This window comes from Etheostoma spectabile, chromosome 5 (genome assembly GCF_008692095.1).
Source record: "Etheostoma spectabile isolate EspeVRDwgs_2016 chromosome 5, UIUC_Espe_1.0, whole genome shotgun sequence".
Lineage (NCBI taxonomy): Eukaryota > Metazoa > Chordata > Actinopteri > Perciformes > Percidae > Etheostoma > Etheostoma spectabile.
This window is the reverse complement of record NC_045737.1, coordinates 32446631-32463901: the sequence shown is the minus strand read 5'-3', so window position 1 is coordinate 32463901 and position 17271 is coordinate 32446631. Positions and strand designations below refer to the sequence as shown.

At 38.1% G+C, this 17271-nt stretch overlaps 1 protein-coding gene across 1 annotated transcript in view; it reads left to right on the top strand.

Annotated features, from left to right (window-relative positions):
• ipo11 (importin 11) overlaps positions 1 to 17271 on the top strand; it is a 152455-nt gene that overhangs the window by 111716 nt on the left and 23468 nt on the right. The window contains exons 27-28 of the mRNA XM_032516504.1: positions 826 to 921; positions 2578 to 2662. Coding sequence (XP_032372395.1) covers positions 826 to 921; positions 2578 to 2662 — 181 coding nt within the window. The remainder of the gene's footprint in view (positions 1 to 825; positions 922 to 2577; positions 2663 to 17271) is intronic.

The window sequence follows — 17271 nt, the reverse complement described above, 5'->3', positions numbered from 1 at the left end:
AGCCCGCAGCAGAAGACATGCTTGACAGAGCTCTGAAGCCCCACCCCCGCAGCTGCACACAATGGTCATCGATTTTTTTTCAATCTTTATTGTGCAGGCGCGATTTTATTCACAGTTCATTAACATTGAAAGTGTCCAAACTGCACCAAATATGCCCCGCCACATTTATTGGCTACCCAGCAATACGCCCACCAAGTGTGAAGTAGATTGGCTTAACAGTTCAGCAAGCCAAATCTGTGCCCTGCTTCTGAACTGTAAGCATCACCTTAGTGGCTATGATGAAAAATAGACACTCTGCCCGCAAGGCTGTGGGCAAAAACAGTAAGCCCCATTGATTTTTATTTTTCACACTTGAATGTGTGAGACAATAAAAACTGCATTAACAGTTGGAAGATCACCCTTATCATATGTGATTGATCAGTGGGAACATGGTTTTTTGGGATCATAAAAGTAGAGAAATGTTTTCAATTCACTGTTAACTGACGTGATGTTTTTTTTATTTTTCATCGCTCTCCACCTTTCTCTCTTTTTAGAAATGTTCCTACCAAAAGCAGATGGTTAGGGTGAGATACATACAAACTGAACAATCTGGCCATGTGTTCTATGATGCGAGTTGACGGCATAGATGCCCTTTTCTCTGAATGGCCATGTGTTTTTGTGACAGACACTTTGAGTTGTGCCAGGACTTAACCTTGGCTGTTGCTCTTGATGCTTCTCTGGAGAGATACTCAACTCTTTCTTTATCACTCTATCTCTGTCGTTCAAACACACAGCTGTTGAGTTAATGATCTCATGAGTAAGCCTGTGTCGTCTGTGTGCTATCAGTGTGATCCAGGACAAGTTCTGTGGCATCATCAACATCTCCGTCGAGGCACTGCATGATGTCATGACAGAAGATTCTGAAACAGGCACCTTCAAAGAGTAAGTATGCGTGATTGTTACTAATTGAATGGGGAAAAAACAAATGTATAAATGATTCTAAATAATCCCGTTTAATATTAAGTCCATTCTTTTTCACCAGTGAATGGAGTTTTTACAGCAAATTTGACAAAGCTCACGCATGATGAATGAAGACCGTTGAAATATTTGTTTTGAAAGCAGTGCAACTGCAGATGTGCTGTTGATTTTTTTTTTTGCTTGGATTTAATCAAAACCAAACCCCCGAAGAAACATTTTAAATTAATGAAATAAAAGCCATCCCTTACTCATGGAGCATGACTGTGTGCTAAAAGAGGCTGAGTGGCAGTGTTGGAGAGGACACATTTCTCTAGAAAAATAATGGATTGTGAAATGGCCCAGAAAACACATGCCCACTGTGACTCTGCTCTGCCCCATCACTCTCCCCTCCCCTCTGACTCTCTGGCCCAGTACCATGGTGCTTATTCCTTAGTAGACATTAACCTACATGCAGACACCTTCTTTCAGCTGTCAAAAATGCTCAGCACCCTCATAAAATGTGCCAGTGTGAAAGGGACTGAAAGTAGAGGTTAGTGTACATGTTTCTTTATTTGTCAGTGATGAATTTTTTGGTTCCCTTTCGCTCTTCATAACAGACAGACAGACATATTTGCAGAAACATCTTTTGTAAATGCAATCAACTGAGACAGAAATCATTCTGTATTGTAATCTTCTTGTCGATATTAAGGAACTGAGTGAAGTTTCAAATAAACAGTTTCCTTTTATTCATCTTTTGTCATAAGTGCTTTGGAATTGTTGTTGCGTGGTGTGGAATTGCAATAAAAGTCCTTGCTTTCCTGGTTCAATTCAGTAAAATATGCCAAAGCGAGCCAATTCAGCCTGCTACTACATTTTTATTGTAGCAATTCAGTCACTGAACTACTGTAAAAGGAATTGAAAATTTGAATATCTTTTGTTCTGTACTGAACTGCACAGGATCAATGTGTAAGATTCTACTAACTAAACCAAATGAATGAAAAATAGTAAAAGAAAAGGTGTTGTATCAGTTCAACTAAATTTAAACTATAGAAGTTTTAAAAGAGAAGTAAAAATGTGGCCATATGTAGATTTTGACAGTTTATTAAACAGCAATTACTTTTTTGGGCCACTTTGTGGCAGAGAAAACTAGTTGTGAGCACAACCTTGACAAATCATCACCTCTTAAAGTTAATATGCAGAACCACAGGATTGCATATTCACCCAAGAAGAGAAAATCTCTATGGTAGTTACCGAGCTATATTTCTTGAAAACTTGTTCTCTCTACTTGTTTTTGTTCAGAATTTAGTTAGAATTTCTGATCACAAGTTATCAAGTGCCACATGCCAAAGTTACTAAACGTGACATTCCAGACCCCACTACTTTATCTCTACTTACAGTAACGATTAATTAAAAGGACAATGGAAATAAAATACCTTACACACACGTTTGGCAGAGCACCAAGGTTGTGCTCGTTGTTCTCTATGCATGCTGATAAACCATTATGAATGACAGGCTAGAGGGCCAGAGGGTCTAGTCTTTTTCTTTGCCTGCCTTGTGTGCACGCTGCCCGTTCTGAAATTGTCTACTGTGCGGGTTTATGTGTGGTTATTTATATTGATTTGAATACTATTGTGTTTGCAGTTGCATGCTGATGAGCCATTTTGAGGAGCCCAAGCTGAGTGACGATGAAGAGCCACCAACTGAGCAGGACAAGAGGAAGAAACTGGTCAGTCCAATATACACACACACCCACACACACAGAGGTGTGTACACAGAGTACACACCTGGTAAAGATCAAATTTTGCAACAAAAGCCTTTCATTCTGTTGTTCCATTCTCATTTGATATTTTAGATAAATAGCTTTAATAATGTAATGTTCTCTCCCCTTGTGGTATCATTTATGCTACACTGGCACTCATACAAAATAAAATAACTCAAATAAACCCCATAGTTTAGAGAGCAGAAAATATTTATTTCTCCCACAAGTAAGCACAGAGAAAAGTGGTCACTTCAAACACTCGTAAGTCAACCAAGTCAGAGCCACCTCTCAGCTTCAATAGCTGCTACAGCTTTCCATGCAGTGCACCACATACTTACTTTTAAGTACAGCCTTCTGGATGCACATGTGTCAGAGTAGCTTGTTGTATGCTTTGAGTCAAGTAAGGTAAGAGCAGATGTTGTTGAGTATTTATAAATGGCCCTAGGCGGGGGATGTATACTAATATAAAGTACATTTATGTATATAAAAATGTCTGCCTGTGCTCGTCTGAAAGAGCTTGTGAGAGACAGATGATGTTGTTAGTTCTAGCGCTTTCTCATTATAAATAGTAACCTTAAACTGTCTTGTTTGTGTATCAGTGGCTCACTTTGATGAATATATTGAGACAACAATGCAACATGTGCACATCTTTGAGTAAACAATCCATACAACGTTTTTCGACTCTATAATTTGCACTGTTTTGAAGCTTCTCCTGGAAGGGTGTGAAACATTAAATCATTGTTCTAAAAAAGCACATTTATTTGGGGCATCAAAAATAACTCCAGTTTACCAATAACAAGTATTTTTCTTTGAAAAACTAAGACTCAAAGGCTAAAACTTCAACTCCTTACACATAATTGATGAATTTTAAACGGGAAGACATTGTAGATGCGTGTGTTGAAGGAACAGACTGATATTATCAGTCACAAAAAGAATACAAAAAAATGAATGTATGTAAAGTGCACACAAAAACACACCTACACTTGAGTTTGATATTTGAGAAACCTGGAATGATGGAAAGCGTCATATGTCAGTCCTTAAATACGTGCCTTTGGTTCATCATAAGATATCCTGGATAGCATAGCCTTCTTCTACTATTCCATATAGAGGTTGTCTTCATGGGTGCAGCTCTAAGATTTATAGTCCCTGTATTAGGGCAGGCAGCCTCACCACGGCTGCTGTCTTCTGATTTGTCCCTGAATTAGGCTTGTCATGTTTTTCTGGGCACGAAATGAAAGTTTGGTTTGTGCTTTGGAAGCTGTTGACTGTTCCACTCTATCTTGTCTGGGATTTGTAAGGGCCCTTCACTTTGATCTGAGTGTTCCAGGCAACTAGACTAGGCTAACTGATGCTGTGTTGGGGCCTCGGTACATAATGCATCATTTGATTCTTGTGCTTCATCTATAAGGCCAGCCCCATCAAACAAGAAGAGGGATAGGCAACATCAAAGACTTTCTTCACTGGGTACTAATGACATGGGCTCTGTCTGATGTGCTGTGGGGATGTGACACACACCCACTCATACCGATTCTTTTTTACTACACTCTAAAGTACATGCACAACACAGCTTATTTTGCTATGAGTAAATGCCAATGGCTGATTAGACTCAACAAATATGAACACGAAAATAGGAGACAAAGGTGCCCTATTACACACAAATGGGCAGGTCAAAGTGTGATATAAAAAGGGAACCTGATCACTGAATAGCAATGGAGGCATGTGGCATTCTACATTAAATCCTGTCCAAACTTGGGCCAAAACAACATGCTTGAGCTTTTCAGGACACAGTGGCTTCATCTCGAGCTTTTCAGGACACAGTGGCTTCATCTGTTTTCAAAACTGCCAGCAAAGTGAAGGGTTTTACCGCTGAAAAAACAGTGGCTCAACCGTGCTGTTTTGTCGAGATTAGGCTATAAACAGACGGACACTTTGCTAGCTGCTAGGCTAAAGTGCAATGGTAAAACACTGCAGCGGTAACGTTAATGTGTCCACCTCAGCTTAAAATGGAGAAATGCCTTTGCCTTCCCTACCCTGCATTATATTAAATGTTACCTGTAGAATTAATTTATAATGATCACACACAAAAGAAATCCCCCATGTATTTAATGGGCTGTTCTTCTTGTGCAAAGTGACGAGTAATTTAAGATTTTTCCTCCATAATCTCTTGACTATAACATAGAAGACATTGAGGATAGCTAAACAATGACTATTGTGTTCATTACGTTTTATTACACGATATAAGCACTTCTGTAACTTTCGCCAGCAAAATTAAATATGTTAAAAATGTGGTGATGATGTCATCACCGCAGCAGTGTCGCGTCACCGGCAGTATTGCAGTGATGAAGTTATAAATGAGTCCCTCACACTATTAATGATATGATTTTTTTTTTGCTAAGGTATCGAGATATTGACTTTCAAAACATCTCTGCCACACTTCACACATCATTATGCAGTTGAAATGAAATTGTGGTGCACAAAGCACTGAAAATATTTTTTTTTGTTTAAGCCTTGTGTTGTCTTCCCGTCAAAATTGAAAACCACCACTTTTGTTGATGCTTGCTATCGATGAGTTTAACTTTTTCTTAGGTTTTTGTCCCTTTTTTCAACACTTTTTTCAATGTTTGTCACTTTTTTTTTGACGTTTTCTACACTACATAACGCAAATTTATTAACTTTAGTTTCACAGTTATTTTTGAAAAATTATGGTCAATAAAGCTAATTTATAGGAAATGTTACCTAATGTTTGAGTTAGAAAAGCAGAAGTTAGGAATTATTTAGACTAAAATTAAAGGAATGTATATTGATGGATAATCACAGACTGGAATATGCCAACTTTTACTCAATACTATTTCAAATAGTATAAATAAATATAAAATTGAATAAGACACCAAAATTAATGAAATTTGAGATTTGTACTTGGCAAAGAGCATGGTGTGGAATTAATCAGGTTATTTTAGGTAGTTAAAAAGAACACTGATACAGGAAAATGGGTCAATTTGACCCGAGGACAACATGAGGGTTAAAACACAAAAAACAGCACAACATATTTATTTTTATCTTGGATAATTTACAGCCCTTGCTGTGAATAATTTTCAATTGAGAACTTTTTCAGATCAAATATTTATAAAAATAAAGAAGTCAGTTGAGTTTTTCTCATAATTTTTCAATGTTTTAGTAGGGATCTCACAATACCAGAAATTCAGTGGTCAATACCAGTGAAATTCCACGATTTTTGATCCCCAATTTGATGCCAGCGTATAAAACAAAACAATAATTACCATGTTCTACTTTGTAATGTGTACATCTATGGTACCATCATGGGGGACCCAAAAAAATGTTGTCACTGTTTTCAAGTGGAGGAGTTTGAGGGGAGTGGGGAAGGAGATTAGATTATACTTTATTTATCCCACGACGGGGACATTTTGTTGTTACAGTAGCAGCATTTTTCAATAACAGCAAAAAAGAAAAAAGAAAAAAAAAAAACCCCAATAACACACAAACAAGTAAGCACACAAGAAATACAGGCAAGCAATAGACAATGAAAATATGGTAGACTGAGTAAGTAAAATGGCGTCAAATAAAGGAATTTTAAAGTGCGGTTGCCATGATAAGAGAAACAATATTGCAATGTAAGTTAAAATTAAGTTGAATGTGTAATTAGAGTAATGAAGCAAGAGTCGGTAGCATAATTTAAATTATATTAACCTGAGACCATAAATATTGAAAAGTAAGTACTTGTAATCAAATAATATAAATACCGATATTAAAGATAAACAGAAAGTGTGTGATGTAGATGGGAGAAAAATAGGAACAGAAACTACAACACTATCAGGTAGAGCAGGTGTTGTAGAGTCTGACAGCGGCCGGGATGAAGGACCTGCGGTACCTCTCCTTCTTACACCGTGGGAGAGTTTGCCTTTTGGACACATAGCCCGCTGCTCTGAAGCCTGTTTTAACCAAACATGTAGCATATGGTAACGTCTCCATGAGTTCACCTGGAAGTCCGAAACAGCAAGTTTGTTAAGTTAAGTGTGTTTCTCTTTGCCGTTGTGTTTTTATGTAGAACCAGGCTGGTTAAAGTTAATTTAGCTGATGTTATGCAGAGGTCCGCTGGAGTAAGCACTAATGTTGTAGCGAGTGTTAGGCTCTATATGAAGAAGAAAAAACGATACAGAGAAACAGACTAGCGTTCGTTTTGGGTGTTCCAGGTAAACTTGTGATAGCCATTGCCAGAGGCTTAGTGCAGTCCAGCAGTCAGTGTGCAATATGCACGGAGATGATACGCTATAAACTGTGGGTAGTTATTTTTCTTCTTCGGCATTTAAAAGCAGACTACAACACTTGTAGGTGTTTATGCTGGCCCCATCATGTCTGGAAGAATTGCATCTCCAGTGTCCTGTGGGAAAAACGAGTACCGTCACGGTTTCAGAGTTTTGGCATTAACTTGGTTCTGAAGCATCGGTTCCCGTGACATCCCTAGTTTTCCCATTTGTCCCCGCCATAGTTTACTGCACCTGCTGTATCTGTACAGAATTATCTGTTCAGTTTAAAGTTTGACCCCTATAAATGACAAAAGACAGATATGGAATTATTTGTCCAATTACGTGCACCCACTCTGTAGTGTCACATCTGGGCTTTAAACTCCTTGCTAATCAGACATATAACTTATGGTTAAATATATATATATATATATATATATATATATATAATAATAATAATACATTTTATTTAAAGACGCCTTTCATGGCACTCAAGGACGCCGCACAGGGAATTCATAAATTAAGAACAGCAAAACAAATACTATACAACAGCAAAACAAATACTATACAACAGCAAAACAAATACTATACAACAGCAAAACAAATACTATACAACAGCAAACAAATACTATACAGCAAAACAAATACTATACAACAGAATATATATATATATATATATATATATATATATATATATATATATATACACACACACACACTGTATATTGCAGCTTCCCAGGTGCAGACCACATTTTGTTTGCTCTGTTTATTGTTTAATGTCGTTTCGATTTAGTTGAACAGAAGCTTGGTTTAGTCATTTATGGCATTTGCTCAGGATGTGTAACTGATGAGATTTTGGTTCCAGACAATTAGGCTAATGAGTAGTTTTAAGAAGCCCATCTTTCTGCCATTGGTTTTTGGTAATGGTGGTTTCATATAATAGTATAATAAACATTAAGCTCACAGTTAGAACAGTTGTTTTCAGATTTAAAGACAATCATTCTAATTTTGAAACAAAAGAAAAACTACAGTATATATTGTACATATGGTTAGAAGTTGACTGCAGCTCAGACTTAAGGGGGACATATTATGCTTTTCCGTGTTTTCTGTCATATCTACAACGTTATAATGTTGGATTTTCAGTTTAAACATTGCCAAAATAAATAATAAGGTAAACATATTTTAGACAAAGGGGTTAGTTCAGAAGCCTTTATCTGCAATTTTTAAAGGTTGAAGGTGCTGCTTTGTTCCACTAAAATCTAATGTTACCTACAGTTAAGCAGCTTTATGCTACCATGACAACGCTGTTATCTTGGCCAATGCTGGTAATTTCTCCCCTAAATTCTGGTCACTTTACTGCTGGGACATGTTGGTTGTGTAATATTTGTTTTAGAAGACTTTATTGGTGACTTTTTGCTGTACAAAGTCCTGCTATACTCCATTGCAGTAGTTCCAGCTTTGACTAGTGAAACATGGAGTGGAGGCTCCAGAGTTTCCAGGAATTGTGCTGGCCAATTAGAGCAGACTGGGCTTTTTTGGGAGGAGGTCTTAAAGAGACAAGCGCTACCACAGAACCTTTCATACAGCGGGTGAATACAGGTGCAGCAGCCATTTGCAGAATTGGAAAAATAAAAGTTTTTTTTTTAAGTTTTTTTAACGTTAAAGCATGTAAACATGTTCTAGTACAAACACAAAGTACTCCTTACACAAACAGAGTTGCAGGAATTAGTGTGCATTTGTTGAGGAATTGAGTTGATAAATGTTTTAACCGCATTAAAGAACGTGTTATAGACAGTCCGTGGTAAGTATTCATATCCTTTATTAAAGTAAAAGTACTAATACCACACTGTAAACAGTGTTTTCAAGTAAAATTCCTGCATTGGAAATGTAACTTAAGTAAGTATGTAGTGGCGTTTTTCCGTTACATGGTACCAGCTTGACTCGCCTCGACTCTACTCGCCTTTTTTGGTTTTCTATTATGAGGTAAGCCCCATAAGTATCACCAGGAAATTATACCTAAAGTATTAAAAGTAAAAGTACTCAATGCAGAAAAATCCTCAAAGTTTGTTGGGTAGTTTAATTTATAATAAGCAATGTATTTTATGAACTGCATGTGTTGTACTGCATGTGCAACAATCTTAATTAGTAAAGTAACTAAAGCTGTCAGAATGATGTAGTGGAGTAAAAAATACTGCATTTCTCTTTGAAATGTAGTGAAGTAGAAAGTGGTATGAAAAGAAAAGACTCATGTAAAGTACAAGTTCCTCAAATTTGTACTTAAGCACATTAAATGTACTTACATTCCACCACTGTAGACAACTAATTTTCTTACAAAATATAATTTGAACAAGTTTTAAATAAGAATCTTAATTGCTATGTACAGTGGGGCTCGAAAGTTTGGGCACCCCAGGTAAAAGTTTGTATTAATGTGCATAAAGAAACCAAGAAAAGATGGAAAAATCTCCGAAGGCATCAAATGACAGATTACACATTCGTATAATATGTCACAAAAAGAAAGATTTTATTTCCATCATTTACACTTTCAAAAAACAAAAAACAAAAAAATAGCATCTGCAAAATTTTGGGGGCCCCTTTCAGAGTTAAGACCTTTTACTGCCCCCTTGGAAGCTGGACCTGACGTGTCATGGTTTGTTCTCATCATTTCGGGAAAAGCCCGGGGTATGCCCATTTTAAAGATACCTAAAAACTAATTTTTGATAACTTTTTGGGTTTTAGGTAATTAAAAATGATTCACTAAAAAAAACTTTTAAAAAATCAATAGCTTTTTTTTTAAGCACAAAAAAAATTGGGGTTTTTTTAGTAATAAACCTGCAATATCGATGCGCCCACTGGCATGGTTACCCGTAAAGGGTTATGGGCAACGGCGCAGCACTTATCACAAAAAAAAAATTATTTAAATGGCTCGGTTACCTTTCCCCCTGGGGGACAGGCCTTATTCTACTACCCCCAATGGAGGCCACCTTTCACTCCATGGGAAAGGATCCCCTGGGGGGGGGGTCATGCCCGGGTTTGCGCCCGCCTGCCCCTCCCTATTGAAACCCAAACCTTTGCTTTTAGGAAAAAACTGCTTATTATCGTGTCCATTTAGAGAAATAGAAAAACGGGTTAGGGGTCCTGTTCTTTTTAAAAATAGAGGCAGAAAAGGGCAAATTTTGGACGCATTAAATCAAAGGGGGTCGTTGTTAGCTGCACTAGGAGATTTTTACCCCAGTTTGAAAAAAGGATCCCGAGTTTTCGGATTGGAAATTTTTTTTCTATAAAAACTAGCAGCTGTTTCTGCACAAAAATGTCCCTGAACGGTAACATGGCGCTTCAGGGGTAAGAGGACTTGGTTTTTGGGGTTTTAGCTGAGAGGGAAAACACTAGTTTTTTTCTCTGCCAAATCCGGGACTTTTCAGCTCAGGGCTATTTACCCCCAAAAACACGTCTGTTTTTTTTTGTAAACTTTAAAAAGGGGAATTAGCCTAGAGCGTCCCCCCCCCCCCCCCCCAGCATGATTAAAAGGATAATTGTCAAGCTTTATTTACGTTCATAAAATGCTGTTTAGCGCTGACAGACTCAGATTAATTTCTAATTTTCTGACAACATTAGGGGAAGGTTTCTAAGGAGCTTTTACCTTTTCTGTTAAAAAAGTTAATCCTTTTTTAAAACAAAAAATCCCGAAATTGTTTCGCAAAACCCCCAAACCCCTGTAAATAACATGTTTTAGCATCGTAAAAAACCCGGGTTTCTAAAACTCCGGGGCCCGCTTCTCTGGGGGTCTGACCTGGGGGTGGGGGTTTTTGACCATCGGCTCTTTTTTTCAGTATTTTCTTTCTTTCTTCCAATTTGGTCTGTCGTCCATGAAAACCGGGACTTTCCGGGGAAGTCCGCCGGGGGCGGGCACCAAAAAGGGGACTGTTCCCCGGGGAAAACCCCCGGGGGCGTCTGGTCACCCCAGTTAAAAGGGAATTTGGATTTGGGTTTATACCGGTAAATCTTTTGCTTTTGGGGGGGTAAAAGGGGCGTTGGTTCTGTGGTTTTGTGCGGGTATAACGCATTACGATCTGTGATATCGCGGAGTCTGGGGTTTTTTTTTACTCTGTGGGCGGGTGCTTTTTGTGGATTTGTCATAAAGCTCCATCTATTTGCTGCAGCCCTTCCTTCGGTTTTGGGATCGTTGGGGCTACTTTGGGGTTGTGTCTCAAATTTTAAGTAAAGCCCAGTGTTGGCGTCTCTTTTTTTTGAAAGCTATAAAAACCGCCTTGGGGTTTATTTTTTTAAGTGATATGTTTGTGCTTTTGTATTGACAACAACTTACACCCCCTTTGCCTATAACTTTATATCCCCGAAACAGGTAACTATCTCCCCTCTGTCCTCTGCCTGCCGTGACTTTTTAGGCCCCGTCTGCGCAAGTTCATTGGTGGTGTTACTTGCCGGGGTCTATCGGTCGCCCGCACTGGGGCCTCGGCCTTTTGTTTTTAGTCTGGTTTGGGCTTAACCCCACCATGCCTGTTTTTATCAAAGCCCCTTTCCATTAGTCGTCGTAAAAAAAGCTAGCCCCAAAAACCAGGGGCTGTGGGGTCTCCCTTTTTTAAGGGAGCAGCTGCTAGCCCTGAGTTGGGGCTGTTTTTTTCCTTGTCAAAGTCCTGTGGGGTTGTAAACCCCAGCTGCCTTAGCCCCGTACAGGCCTTTACGCCCCGCCAGGCCGACGTAGGCCCCCCCCGTTCTTTTTTGTGTGCCCCACATGTGTCCGCACCCCGCCTTTGTATGGTGTTCCTATGGCGGGCCTGCTAGTGCTTTTTTTACCGGGGAGTACTTACCATCCCAGGCGTATAGTTGTAATTCCACATGGGGGCGCCCATTAAAAAAAAACCCTTTCCTTCCATTTTTCCCTTTTTTAAAAAAAAATTCACCCCCATTTTAAAAAATTTTGGGACCAGGAGAAGAAAAAAAATACACTGTTAAAAATCACCATTATTCAATTCCAGTTCATTTCATTTTTAAGGTTTTTAAAATGCCCAGAACTGATCTGCCCCTTGCCCCCAACCCCAGCCCAGGGGGTTCTCAAGCATTGCCCTAGAAAACTAAACGAAAAGGGAAAAATAGGCTATAACAATAGCAAAGCGTTTTAAAAAAGCCTTTTATCCTTTTTGGGGAATTAATTAAAAAGGGGCCGTATCGGGGGACTGGAATTAAAAGAAAAGATCTGGAAGCCCAAAGAAAAATCAGACGACCTCCCCAGGTTGTGAAAAAGTAACCCAAAAACCCACTTGACTGAAAAATCCTCCGAAAGACCTGGAAGACACTGGAGTTGGGGTACAAAAAAAAATTTTCCCCTAAAAAGAGATATTTGTCAACATGGTTTTTCAGGAAACCATAGAAAAAACCTGTTCTATCCTCCCCAAAAAAAAAGCCTTTGAATTTGCAATTAACATAAAACAACCTGTGCTTTGTGGAAACAGTTCTGTGGCCCAGATTTTAAAATAAACTTTTTGGGCCGAAAGAAAAGGTCTTTTGAGAAAAAGGCCCTAATTTAATGGAAAAACGCCTGTCCAACTGTTAGCGGGGGGATCCTCATGTTTGGGTTGTATTGGCCGTGGCCAGGGAACTTCACTTTTAAAGAAAAATGGTTTTCAAAAAAATTTTTCAGCAAATTTTGGATCTAACTTTGATGCCATTTTTGAAAAACTTTAAAGGAAATGGCTTTTTTCAAAATGAAATAATGATCCTTAACACACCTCAAATTCCACGGGGATTACATCAAGAGGGGTAAACTGAAGGTTTTGCCATGGCCTTAACAATCTCCTGACCTCAACATAATTGAAATCCTATGGATTGACCTTGAAAGAGCAGTGCTTGACAGACAGCCCAGAAATCTCAAAGAACTGGAAGAGTTTTGGAAAGAAGAATGGGCGAAGATAACTCAAACAAGAATTGAAAGACTCTTGGCTGGCTACAAGAAGCGTTTCCAAGCCGTGATACTTGCCAACAGGGGCAAAACAAGGTATTTACTGCAGGGTTCCCATACTTCTGTAGTCACCATTTTTTTCTGTTATTTTAAAGGGTAAATGATAGAAATAAAATCTAACTTTTTGTGACATATTATACGAATGTCTAATCTGTCATTTGATGCCTTTTGGAGATTTTTCCTTCTTTTCTTGGCTTCTTTATGCACATTAATACGAAATTTTTACCTGGGGTGCCCAAACTTTCGAGTCCCACTGAATGGAGCATGGCAAATATTTACCCCCCACCCTCTGTAATCGAAATGGTCCTGAAGTCCAATCAGAAGACCTCCTCCAGTAAAACTTTACTGATGGAATGGGGCTTTGAAAGTACATCCCCTTAAACTTGCATGCTTTGAAATTTTAGAGGGAGATAAAGAATGTTACATATTACATTCTTTCCCCATCCCTGTTACTGCTTCGAGTAAATAAAAAACATTTTCCAGCACTTTTCAATTAGTCATGAAATTGTCCATTTGCTTTCATCATGTTGTGTAGATTAGCAAAATGACTGATTTAGTTCCCCTAAATGATAATTCCATTAAAAGTGTATGCATTGATGTTCAAAAAAGGAAATGATAGAAAATGATATCTTTTATTCTACAGTGACTCTCGTTGCTCAGAGTGAAACGAAAATGCTTTTTGAAGCTTTGATGAAGTACCAATTAAGAATGAAATAGTTTTTGTCATTCAACAGTTTTTCATTATTTCATTTTAATGAGCAATTAAACGGACTCCAGAGGTCCTGTAGAGGTATATTTTTATAGGAAATGAGTTTCAGTGTGTTATCAATTCACTGTGGGCCACACAAAGCTTTAGTAATGAAGACTTGCCATTCTTGCTTTATTATTGCTCCTAGTCTCAAGCAGACCATCAGTGTCAGCATAATTTGGTTTTGTTGAATAACAGTCTTCTCAAACAGTATTATTTTGCATCACAAGATATGATTCTCCTTTGTGCTCCCTAAGGCATACAGAGCTATCAAAATTAGTTTCCATCTTTGTCACTTCTGAGCTTTACAGCCATTTGTCCATGAGAGTACTGGGAGTTGTGGGTTCTAAGAGTGTGAAAGGATTGCAAATAAGTTTAAGTGTAACACTGTTTGAATGAACCAAAATTAGAGTGCCAAGAAATATTTTAAGACAATAATAAATTATTAAGAAAATGTATTTCAAAGCCACAGATAAATCAAATCTCCAGATTGGTTAACTGTGAATTAAATACATTAATGAAATATAAAATAATTAATTGAGTATTCACATCTGCAGGTATGACAGTGATTTGCAGTTAAAAGTATTTACAGGTTGTCATAACTACAGATGAATCAATGGCAAACACAGTACAGCAACTACTGTACGTCATGAAGAAATGTACAGTAGAGGAAGCCAGCCTCAACGGAGTAGCCCTGGGAGAACAGGGAAACTGGCAACCAGGAGGCAATACAATACAATGCAATTGTGCTAATTTATGTGCAGTGTTGTATTTTCCGCAATTTTTACAACCATGACTATTTTTTCTCTTCATGGTGATAAAACGTTTTTTACAGCAGACATTAGATTTTTCATAGCAGGAAAATAACAGGTGTAACTAGAAAATTACGCAGAAATTTTAACAGTATGCCTACTACTTGGTGCACATCTGTATAACAATAAAACGTAATAAAAAATAATAAAAGTGTCTTTACCCTTCAGAGATGTAACTTTTTAAAACCTATTTAAGACATCTCTGTTTCCCAGAAACAGCTATGACGTAACAAGCGCTAAACCAACCAGACTCACACTTCTTCTCCTTCCTTCCTCTCCTCCTCTCCAAGTCTGTCTTCTTTGAAACAACTGTTGGTGTTGATGCCTGAAGTCAGTTAGAAGTTGGACTTATAGTGTGTGTGTGTGTGTGTCTGTGTGTGTGTGTGTGTCTGTGTGTGTCTGTGTGTGTGTGAGTCTGAGAGAGAGTAAGGTATAGATGTCGACAGACATACAGAGTCATCTCTTTGATCTGTAATCAGTTAACGACTGCACCTGTCAGCATGTGTTACCAGCTATTCAGACCTTGAACTATCAAACAAATGATCATATCACTAAATGGGTACGAGATATCAATAAAATAACCTCCTTGTGGGCACCAGAAGGCCTTTGTGAATGTATTTTTATAAAATTATGTGGATAAACTTAAAAATGTGGGTAGCAGCGATTTAATAAAAAAAAATAAAAAGTGCTTTGCACTGCGTTTTGCTCAGAAATGTGGACAATGTTTAACATGGCAGTGAATGGTGGAAGATTTTGGAACTCTTGTCATTTGAAAGCTTGCTGAATGAGCACATGACAAGTTAGAATTGTTGGCTTGGGAGCAAGTTATAGAGAGAGAACCAAGATGATGTTTTTTGAATCTCCCCACTCTGTCCTCCACTCTAGTTCTCAACATTCCGCCACATACACACACATTGGAAAATCTCAAGCGGTCTGAAAACGGGATGACACGTAAACTGTGATTTGGGAGAAACCGTGCTTGATATATAAGCCCATTAAACGCCAAAGTCTTGTCTTTGGTTTAAACTTTTAATTATGTGTCTACGTTAAAGTATGGCGATACAGCATGGCCCCAAAGAGGGGACTTTTTTTAAACGATGTTGAGCAATTTCCTGAAGATTTCCCATTAAAGTCTATGAGAAATCTTTCGCCGTTTTTTGCCGATTTCGTAAAAACCAGGTGTAAAGTCATAGCACACCATTCCCGATCATTACACTTGTTTTTTATTTTGTGTGCGCGTGTTGGCAACGCTCCGGGACTAGTAGCGGGACGAAAATTTGGTGGAAGATGGAGAATAAGAAATAAGTATGGGCAATAACAGTCATTGCGCCGATTGCTGCAATTGCAGCACATTGGCACACTGAATTAGTAACATTAACAATGCCTCCATTGTGTTAACTGTCCCAGTAAGCTTTTCCAGTAAACCAAGCACCCACAATACCAGGACCTTTCTCTAAGTGGAATGCAGAAATCATTAATATGCGTTTTCTGTTCTGTCAATCTGTCTGCCATGACAAACGTCTATTATAAGGCCATGTACATCCGTGGTAAATGCAATCAGGTCATTGTTAAAATGTAAAACACGCACTACATGGAATACTAGAATAATTGTGCTGACTAACATTACTGCCTCTGTCTTCATGTTAAAGTTGCTGCTGTGCAGATCAGATGATGATGCAGCCAAAAGTGTTTAGTACTTTATAGTACTTTGGATTTAATGCGAGTTAATGACTGTGATTCAAGTAATGAGCATAATCTGTTTGTCTGACCATTTGTGGTACATTGATCTTAATACCTGTTAATTACCATTGTGAAGCTCATTTATTGTTAATGTGACTTATTACAGTGGAAACAAACCTCTGTTTGCTGGGAGAGCTGAAAAAGCAATCTGATTCAAACTGCTTCCTATTTGTTCCTCACCTTTATCCCTATTCACTCAAACTCACTTTGCCTAAGACAAGTGGATTAACTCATGTAATTAAAAATTTTAAATTTTAATTTGTTTAATAATCCCCAGTGGGGAAATTACAATTTAATGTTACAAGATTAAGATTAATGTGTATTGACTGAGAGCAACTGTTGATCTACAATATTTCAGCTTATGTCATAATGCTGGGAGTTCAACAGTGTTGTCTAAAGAGGGATTCCAGGCATGCAATGTTCTCTTGATGCTGTTCGTAAAAACCATCCTGCCGTTATAGGTAAAGCTGGAATTGGCAAATGAACTGGCCTATTAATTTAAAAACGTGTGTGTATAATTAGCTGCAGATGCTGTTTAAACAGCCCAGTGTGTAAAGTGTCCAGCACAATGTAGCAAATTTGTAGTTTGCAGGCAGCATTACATGCCACTCTGTAGATACTATTGCATTCTTTAGTTGACAATTGTACCAAGCTTGTGCACTGTAAATCTTTTGGTCCAATAGATCATAACTACCAAGCATAAGCTCAAAGTTGGCATGATGGTAAATTAATGAAAAATATTTTGACTGACTCAATGGCTCACTTAAGTTTGTGCATGCAGTTGGCATTTTTTGTAGTGGTGAGAGAGAGAGCATCAACCCTCACTGAACATCATACGCTGCACACTGCAAATGGCCCTTCACAACATCTCGCAGTCAAAGCAACATCTTCCTCAGTCTTATCTTTTTTAATGTTGTTTCCTCTTCAGATTTTCATGCATAAATGCAGTCACATTTATTAGTTGTTTATTCAGTTTGTGTCATGACTTGAGATTTGTACATTTTTGAGCAAGCCTATGAGACATTATACATTCTCTGTCTCATATG